Source organism: Solanum verrucosum, unplaced genomic scaffold, assembly GCF_900185275.1.
Source record: "Solanum verrucosum unplaced genomic scaffold, falcon-dt-bn FXZP01000007.1, whole genome shotgun sequence".
NCBI classification, from domain to species: domain Eukaryota; kingdom Viridiplantae; phylum Streptophyta; class Magnoliopsida; order Solanales; family Solanaceae; genus Solanum; species Solanum verrucosum.
In genome coordinates, this window is record NW_026020177.1 from 2,837,713 (window position 1) to 2,848,610 (window position 10,898).

The 10,898-nt window shown below is 26.7% G+C and overlaps 1 protein-coding gene across 1 annotated transcript; it reads right to left on the reverse strand.

Annotated features, from left to right (window-relative positions):
• Positions 1–1,431: 1,431 nt before the first annotated feature.
• On the reverse strand, positions 1,432–2,245 carry LOC125829021 (uncharacterized). Its single transcript, XM_049508303.1, has one exon. It carries the CDS (start codon positions 2,176–2,178, stop codon positions 1,432–1,434), a length of 747 nt encoding a protein of 248 aa, XP_049364260.1. The 5' UTR covers positions 2,179–2,245.
• Positions 2,246–10,898: the final 8,653 nt, after the last annotated feature.

Sequence of the window (10,898 nt, forward strand, 5' to 3'; positions counted from 1 at the left end):
GAGGGGCATTTTAGGCCCTTCTCCGTATATAATATGCGAAAGTTTAAATCTTAGCTTCATTATCTATGCTTGAATTTATTTATTTTTGTGATTTGCTTGAACTTATTTATTTTTTACCACTAAATTCTAATGAATATATGTATCTAACTAATCTTTGTACCATTTCAGTTATGAATATTACACTCAATATTTGTCTACGTCGATAATGATTTTGAATTCACTATTTCAAATGATGGATGCAGGGAGGAGCTAGCAAGAGCCAAGGGTTCTCATTCGACAGAAAATTATACTATTTATACATGGTTTAAGCAATTTTTTTACGTTAATATAATAGATGTTGAATTCATTTTGGCATTTTCATATGTTTACAATTTATATTTCAAACTCCCTTAGAAAAAATTCTGAACTTTCGGAACCAGTGCTTTTTGGCTATAAATACCTGTGAATCCTTAGACTTTTTACTTACGGAAATTTCTGAACTTCTTCTTCTGCACAAATTTATTATTCGTGTACTTTGATGTCGTTGAGTGGTTCGTTGACATCATTGTTTTGAGTATCAATACACTGGTGAATAGAATCGCTCTATCCTGAAGGATATATTCCAATTCAAACCTCGGATACTAAAGGCGAATAATTATTTTTTCTTAAATAATTTATGTTCTTCACTACGTGATTTAAACTTTGAAATTTACTATTTCTGCAAAGTTTTGTTATCAGTAGTATTGATTTAAAATACAGATTTCATAACAATATATGTATCAGAAAGTTTTTGGTGGAAATTGGATAAAGACAAATTTGTTTATATATGTATAAAATTTTAAATTCCCTTAATATAAGAAAATTACATATTCATATCCTAAATGTGACGTTTTTTGGATTTTCTTTTTAATCCAAGATTCTTAGCTCTGTCACTATCTATATTCAGTCCTTTCCCTTTTACTTCTGCAAAAGAGATTGTTTCTACATATTTCTCACAAATCACACATAAGTCAAAAGATGACGTAATCACAATAAGTAAATTGTATAATACATTAGGAGAGGTGATTAAGGACCACTTGTGTAGTGATCCTACTCATCCATCTAGACTAATATATCTAATTAGTTTAGTAAATAACAAATAATTAATGGTAAAAATATATCTAAATTATATTTTTTTGGGGATATTCATACCTCAACTATATTCATTGTTCCATCAATTAACCATCATTCTCTTTGTATTATAACACGTCTCAATGTTGAGTTGTCCTGCTTGCGACTGTTGTCGATTAGAAATACATATTTGTCCAACTCAACATCGAGTGTGTTTTAATAGAAATGGAGTGATAGTTTAGATTGATAAATAGAAGAACAGATAATTGAAATATGAAACTTGTGAATAGGTAATAACTTAGGTGTGTTTTTGAGCATTAACTTGATAGGTAATTGTCTAGTCTAATCCCCGAGTTGTGAACCAATGGCTAGGCAATTACTTGTCATTTTAGTCATCCTGTCACTATACCCAGACATAGGTGTAATGACACCTTCAAAGGCATCTTCACAATCAGAGATATCAGTAATTGCAGCACTGAGCATGCTGTTCATACGTCCACTGTCATGAATACGCAGAGCCTCTAAAGCTTCTTCGTAATTGTACAACACAGTATCCCAACTATCGAGGCAAGTTTTAAGCAATTTCTTAGTTCTAGGTGGAGTAACAGGGGATTCTGAAGCTCTTTTAAATGTTGCAAATCCCAATTTGGCAAACGCATCGCTCTGTTTCATGGCCACTTGGAGAACATTTTGTACGTTGATGATACCTCCGCGCATAAATGGGCCGACAGTTGTGGTGCAAAGGTCAGGGTAGTCAGTATTGTCGCATATCTTCTTTATAATATTATTAGTCTCACTATTCCCACCATCGTCTTTTCGCGTATTGGTGGGAATAAGAGAAGATGAGAGGCCAGAAATTTTATCAAGAGGGATAATAGACGGAAATTGTGATTGTGATGGTGCATTTTCATTTTCATATCCAGGAGGGTATGCAGAATGACTAGTTGGTGAATTTGCATTTTCTTTTGGAGAAGTTGTGGGTTGCATGCTTGGTGCAATATTTGGGGATGAATTTATATTATCATTATTAATAGATTGTGCTAAAGTGAGGGTGAATAGAAAGAGGAAAGAAAGGAATAAATATTCCATGTTTTATTCAAAGTTATGAATTAATTGACCAAATTGTAAAAGGGAGGAATGAATAGAAAGGAAGAGGAAGAGTAGAATGAACAATTAGTTAAGGGAGAGAGGAGAGTTAGAATTACCATAGAAAATTGGTTGACATGAATGAAAATAGGAGGACCTTTAAAATGTTAACAAATTAATGTAACTAGTGGTATATCTACATTGTCGGTACTCTCTACGTAATCTTATCTTATATCTTAGCTTATCTTTAACTAATATTCACGGATGATGTAAGATGTTTTTTACACGATCAAGTAATTTAAAGCTATCGTAGGTAAACTCTCAAGTATAGTTTTACTTTTTGCAATATTTAAGTTTTCAATAAAATAAGTAATAGTAGAAAGTAACTTTAAGACTCTACAATCTATATTTATTGTTCTACCTAAATTATGAACTTGTTTACCAAAAATACAAGGATTTTATTTTCTTGGTTTCCCATTCATGCATATTTTATTTCATCAACATCACTGAAGTAATGAGCAACAAATATACACCGTTGAAATAATCCAAGCTATATTACATGAGGAAACTCTTTATACATTTAAGTTTCTTTTTTTTTTTTTAAAGATTTTAGAGATGATTTTTGTTGTGGTTGATCTATTGCTAATTTTGACAGTAAAGAACTCTTTTTATATAGCTAATGATCTTAAAGTGAAACATCTTATTTTCTTAATTGTCATTAAAATTGCATCAAAAAGCTCCAAAATTTATACACTAACCTGCTTCTAGAGTTCAAACTTCGAATAGTTAACTTGAATCTTTTTTGAACTTGGGAGAGAGAAGACTACGATAGAGGAGATCAAAGAATTAGAAGGAGAGAGAGTAAGGGAGGGAACAATCAATGATGTGGCTTTCAACTTTGTCATTTAGAGTTGATATATATTTTTAATGTTATAATAATGGTTCACATACACCCCTATTGTTATAAAAGTAGCTCACGTATACTCTTGGGGTCGTTTGGTTTGAAGACAAGTTATGTTGAAATTAATTATGATAGGATAAGTTATGTTGAGATAAGTTATAATGGATAGTTATGTTGAGGTTATTTTTTATTGGTTGTTTGGTTTGTCAAAAATGCATGACATATTTTTAAAGTGTAAGTTGTGTGTTTACATAAATATCCTCTAAGAATAAGTTGTTTGTTTATAAAAGAGGATTTAAGGGGGTAATTTTATTAATTTACATTTTTATCCCGGGAAAAGTTATCCCGGAATTAGTATTCCACTCACAAGTAGGGATAACTTATCCCAATCATAATTATTAATTCTGGGATAAGTTATTCCACACTTTGTAACCAAACAAAGAATTGAGAGGTACTAAAAAGTTATCCCAGCATTATTTTTCTTTATCCATCACACCAAACGACCCTTTACTGTTGTAATAATGGCTCACATATACCCCTATTGTTACAAAAGTAGCTCACATATACCCCTTTCACTACAAAAGTGAAAAAAATAATTTTAAATTTATTTCTTTTTAAAAAATCATGTGTTTGATCTTTTTCACACACAAATTATTTTTTGACTGCTTCAATTATTACTATTATTTGAGATTTTTTTCATTCTCTAGTGTAAAAAAAAAAAGAGAAATAAAATGAAAGAAGTGTAAACGGAAAAGATTAAAAAGTTAATTTTTTTTTTTAAAATTATGGTTATATTTTAATTTAGTTTTTATATCTGCAAAAAAAAAACAGTTGGAGCCTCTATAATAAATTTTATAAGTAAATAAGTGAAAAAATAAATTTGACCATCAAAATAATAAATTCAAATTAATCTATGAATAAAAATAGTCAAAAGAGAACGTTTGAGAAAGATCAAATATACCTCTAAATGGATTTTTTTTAAAAATAAAATTATTTTTTGCACTTTCGTTAGGGGAAAAGGTATATGTGGGTCATTACTCATTTGTGTATCAACACGGGTATATATAAGTCACTTTCCTTACAAGAATTATCAACTCTAACTAGCAAAGTTGAAAGGTATATCACCCTTTTCCCATTACATAATTATTAGATTAAGTAATTGTTATCCTAATAATTATACTACTCCTTCAACTATCAAATGATTTTTCAAGCAATACGAAAGAACTCTTCAGTAACACAAAAGGTGGGAGAGATTTAAGGACCTCAGAATATTAAGGGGCTGTTTGGAAAGCCCACTCTGGAAATTAGATTTTGTGTAATTACATTGTTTGTCCTGTTTGGTTGGGTATGTAATTACCTGGTCAGCAGATAATTAAGTGTAATTGACAGGGTGTAATTACACTCTCCAATTCACACGGGAAGGCTGTTAATTGCTAGTAATTACATGGTGTAATTACAAGTTGATTACTTTTGAATTTCTTCCTTTTATTTTTGTTTTAATTTTTTTCGTTTTAATGCATTTTTTATTTTTATTATATTAAATTGTTTTTGGTTTTTATTATTCTAATACTTTCTAAAAATATTTTTTTAAAATTTCATTTCCTTCTTATTCTCAACCTTTACTTCATATGATTCCATGCAATTTTTCGTATCTTCTAAAAAATCATTAGTATAATCTTGTTAGTATTCTAATTTTTGAATTAAAGTTAAATTCATTGTTGAATAAGGTTATGGACTTACATTTTTTCTTTTCTTTTAAATCATATTTATGTATGTTTAGTTGTAATTCGACATAAGAGTATTATGCTAAATTTATTTATTTTTTTAAACTTAGAACTTGTGTTATATTTTCAATTTCATTTGTTTTAGGAGTATTGACTCGATATTTTACATTACAAGCTATTTTCTTAAAGTTAGACTTGATAGATTATCTTTTTTGTCAAATGTTTTATAATTTTATGACATTATATTTATAATATTGATCTTTTTGTCAAACGTGTATTTCATGAGGTTCATAGAAATTATGTACTTTTAGTTTTTATGATTAATTTAATTAAAATACACTAAATTGAAAAATATAAATCAATTTTTTTTATAATATTAGTTACTTAACATATGTTAATTAATTAACTAATCTTTGGACGTGTTCCCATCTAAGTTGACATAAATTATTTCAAATTATCATTGAATTAAAAATAGTTTTATAATTAAATTACATGAATATCGTCCATTTTCAAACAAAAAATAGTTCAAATATTTGGAATTTACCTCTTGGATACCAATAACAAATTAAAATATGACAGCAAAGTATCTCTTCTCCTAATGAAATAAAAGATGATAATATTTTGTACTTTAAAATACTATAATTATAAACACAAATTAATATATGTATATTCTTATCTCATATGTTAATTACTTGCAAGACAAAGATCAAAGAAAAGAAGAAAGATGAAAAAAGAAAAGAATTTGATAGCCACTTCTTAGAGTTAATTAAAATAAAATGAAGGCTACAATTAATAATCAATATTAATTTTTTTTTATCATTAAGGGATCATATCAAGTATTGAATCCTACCAAATTAATTTTTCAAAAATGAGCTTAGAATATAGAAACATAGCATCAACGGAATGACAACTTAAAATATGAAACGGTATCAAAAGTTGAAATATTGAATTTGTCTTTCTCAAAATGAGACAAAAGGATAAATAAATAAATAAGGATAAACATTTATATCATTATTTCTTCCGTGAATTATAGAAGTTACTAATAATTTAATTATATGTTACTTTCTACATTTCAAATTATTCATCGTGTTTCAATATAAGAAAAAATTGATAAGAAATGTAGTTTTATATATTCTATCTTACACAATCCTTACAAAAAAATAAACATATATAAGTAACTAATAAAATCATAAGAACAAATTAAATAACTTTTATTATCAATTAATATAGTACAATAATTTGATCATTAAAAAGATCAAGTAAATTATAATTATTATTTTTACAAATTACATCACACAAGTATATTAGTAAAGAGTCATGATCTTATATTTTGATGCATGACTCTTTATTTTACATTCAAAGAAGAAAACTATGTATTAAAAAAGCATATCATGAAGGTCATTCACCTTTGTTCTTCTAAAAAAAGAGTAAAAAGAATGCTTTGTTGATCCCCCAAATCTTAGCTTGCCCATTTCTTGTATATGACATGATGTTGTTTACTCCAATATTTTTCATATTTAAAGATGACAAATGTAGGGATAATTCAAAAATTATAAGAGAATGTGTATAGTCAAGAGTTAGATAAATGCAAATCATGATAAAATGCATGAGAATATTACTCCAATTTTTCTTGGATAACATGACATTTTGCTAATACATGAACCATATTACATTGCTTGTAAATTTCAAAATAACCTTTGAAATTCCTAAAAAAATCTGTTATTATTTTTTGTGTGCATTGAAACATTAATGATTGCATAATAATTTAGTTTCTAAGCATAAGTTATTAGAGGAACGGTGTTAATTTAGTAAATGGAAAATGGTCATTTAATTTTCTTAGAAATATTTAATTAATTAGTTTTTTTATTAAAAAATAATAATTTAGTGTAGATGTAAAATGATAATCCAACTTTGCACTTTGATGATTAAATTAAATATACATATAGATTTTAGATGATAAATATTATTAAATTATATATTTTAATTATGAATTAATCTAAGAAAGTGCAAAAGTCATTAAATTTTTTTATTAAAATGATACAATTTAATATTTAAATAAAATAGTTAAATATTTTTATAACATATTAATTTATAGTAGGGGTAAAACTGTAATTCAATTTTTAACTTTTTTTGTTCCCACTTATAGTAATACTAGTTCTGGACACGTGCTTTGCACGTGAGTCCTGTGAAAGCATTAATTATATACGGTATGAATTACTGTCAAAATCACATTTTAATCAGTATCACAAGCTATTCAACAAAAACAATATAATTTAAAATAGATGAACAATCAATGTATTCAAGTAATTTCTTTATTGTATGTCAAATGATTAGACATTTGATGAACCTACAAAATTTAGTTTGGTAACTAAAATAATGAGTTACATATTTATGTTATTAGGTCCAAACATATGATATATTAATCTGTGCAAAAATGAATAACAAAAATGATTAATGGTTCTCATTTAAATGCACAATAAGAAATTTTCTACATATACCTTAAATTGATATCTATACTTCAACTCCAACACCCATACAATTCTAAATGCTTCATCGAGGAAAAATTCTATAATGGAGAAAGAAAGCAAGAACGAAAAGTTGAGGATATTGCAAAGAAAGTCCTCATGCTTTGAAAAGAAAACTTTGTTATTGTTAGAGACAGCATATCAACATATCAACATAAGCTGTTCACTATTTAATACTACACATGTATTAAATTTACTCTCTTTTTTTCCGCTGCTATTTTTTCTTCTTGATTACCAATTTTCAGCATTTCTTTGGCTATCCTCACTTGCAACTTCGAACTCTCTTATCTTCTCATGTTGAATTGTGCAATTTCCTTAGTTTGATTTCCTATTGTGAGCTTCCATCTTTGTAAGTTAGTTTTTAAATAGCATTAGGAAATGACCTTTTAAATTCAAATTTTAATTCTAAAATTGATTTCTACATTTAAGTGATGAATGATTTTTTATATCATAACTTTTCAAATTCTTCCATTATGAGATTTATGATTATGATTAAAAACAATATCAATGTACTCATTTATCAAGAAAATGATAATTTAATCATTAAAGGGCTTAAGGACTTCAAATTCTACCATTATGTAATTAAAATATTTATATTTAATCAAATTTTAATTTAGTATAGAGGCAAAATGGTAATTCAACTTTCACTTTGGAGCTTCCCACTTATAATAATACTAGTTCTGGACACGTGCGTCCCATGTTAATCCATGTTGACTCATTCAAATATTATATATATATATATATATATATATTATTTTTTACAATAGTCTAGGTGTTTCATGAGTTGTTATCGAGAGGTTGTTTATGTAAACCTAAAAATTTTAACTTGTTAAGTTAACTTGGGCTTGCAAAATATTTAGAGAGTTTATTGTTTGTATTTTTAAGAACAAATATGTGGTATAGATGCAACAAATATTATGATATATTTATAGCTAATATAATATTTATTACGATTATGATTATATTTAATTTTGCCTTTCACAAAATTATAATATTAGTATTTAATAGAATGATTATTGCTTTTGAAGGCCCTCAATATAATGATGGATTGTTAGAAATTTGATATTAAAGAATGATATACATGTGCATGTAAGAGTAAACTCTTCTTTATCTATAGCAAATTTATAAGTGGTTTAGACATTTAAAATGTGATTTCTCGTATACTCAGATATAAGATAATCCCACATTATTTTAAATTGTCACCCTCTTTTTCACTTCACAAAAATTAAAATCGTTAATGAGTGACACCCCTTCAATATTTATGATGTCATGACGATCCAACACTTGAAAGAGGTAAAGTTTATTTAAAACTCTCATCTCAGGTTGCAGATCTCTTAATTTGGAGAATTATAGTTAAAGGATAAATTTTAAGAAACTGTTAGATTAGTTTAATTTTTAATTATATTTCTATTTTATAAGTTTGTATTAAACTACTGATAGTTGTTAAAATTGAAACATGATTATCGTGTTATATTTTGTAAGAACTATATTTAATCAAATAAAATAATTAAAAAAATTCTTTATAATGAGATGTTAAGAATAGTAGAAAATTTCAATTGCACTTGAAAAATTCCTTTCTCAATCATGAATCCGAGCTTACTACTTGAATCACGAAAGGCAATTTTCTCACTGCGTATTATATAATTGATTCCTCAAATAGAAACTAAAACACATTATAAATTGTGAAGTCTACAAGCTAAAATTTTCTTTAAAATGAAAATTGCCAAACCAACAATAATATAACATGCAACCAAAGCTAAACAAAATTAATTAACATTGCATCAAACGGTTGGCTATATGTGATTTACACTCCTAGCGGTATATTGCGTTAACTGTTGAGTATATATATTAGATCAAAACATCATCAATTACAAACTTCGATTGCAATTTCTTAATGATTCTCTTTTGATCTCATGACGTGTTAAAAACAACAGGAAAAATATGATATTTAATATGATAACAAGGAAATTTTTTAAAATAATAATAATTATACATAAAAAATAAAAAATAACTTATCTAAAGCATGAATATAATATGAAAATTAAAATATTTTTATTTGCAACTTAGATTTTTACATGAATAAATTTATTTTTATTGGTAGGTCATGCAACAACCATTGTTTTAAATATATATATATGAGCTTCCAATATATAAAATCTAGATGTTCAAAGCTTTAGTAAGAAGAAATCACCGGCTTTAGGTCCCAAACAAAGCATTTTCGTACAATAATATCTAATGTCAACATAATATTAAAATAAATTATCATAATGAACAAACCGTTACAGTAGAATTCATTCAAGGATTTGAAATATCAAATCTGATAAAAAAAAATGGAAATAACAAATATAGAAATAATGTAATTTCATAGAACATGAAAAATGATCATGATTATCAATAAAGTTGCTTAAAGTCCATCTTGTTCTTTTAAAGATTGTTTTCAAACCTCCAGGAAGATTTCAACATCCCTTCTCTCGTTGCAAACTCCATTAGAAGATCTAACAATTTGTACACATTTCCTTTCTATAAACAACAAACGAATATAAGGAGAATTAGTGATAAGTGTTATGAACTGAAGCTAAAAGTGATATTAATACTAAAGGATAAAAACAATAGAAATATAGACAATTTTTTTTTATTTCTTCCAAAGTGTACCTAAGTCTCTTCAAAGTGTATAGATTGTTGTGTCAAATACCACAATTTATAGGACATCATTGAGTAAAATCAAAAGGTATCATAAATCATAATCATGCCATTAATTTCTTGAGAGTGTGGGAAGATTATGAAGATTAATGATGAGATAGTGGAGGTGTGGTATTAATGCACATTATGATAAATATTACACCTAAAACTGATCACATAGAGAAACGAAAAGTTTCTCTAATAGTTTTTCGTAACTTTATAATTAATTATTTTTACAATTCTTCATTCTCCTACTTTATTTTAACAATAAGTGAATCAACTTAGCAATTTAGGCATATTTAATATTTAATTAATTAGTTATTTTATAATATTTTAATTTAGTATAGGGATAAATTGGTAATTCAACTTTGCAACTTGAGGCTTCCCACTTTTAATAATATATGATGATATGATATGATATATTTTCAAGAGGCAATATATATCTTAAATATTTAATTTAATATTATTTATAAAGATCCTTATTTGTTTAATATAAATTTTTAATTTTAAATAATTAAATTTTATTTTTAAAATTCAATATAACCTTATGATTACACTTGTCCAACCAAAGAGGACACTTGTAATTACAATTTGTAATTACACTGTAGCAAACAAACAGTTCAACATAATTACTAGGCTATGTAAATCTTACCGATAGTCGATAGATAAACCTGTGAACTTTTATAAAGTGATGGTTCCATTAATTAGTGCGGAAGGAACATCAAGCTGGGTCAGCTAGACCTAAGTAGTAAGTAGGCATTGAAGGAGGATTGTAGCAAGGAGTTTTTATAACATCTTAACGTTATGAAAATGCAACCAATTGCAGTAAACAGTAAGCACTGGACAGTTGAATCTAGCAAACACTTAATGATGAAGCCAGATTGAAGGAGTTCG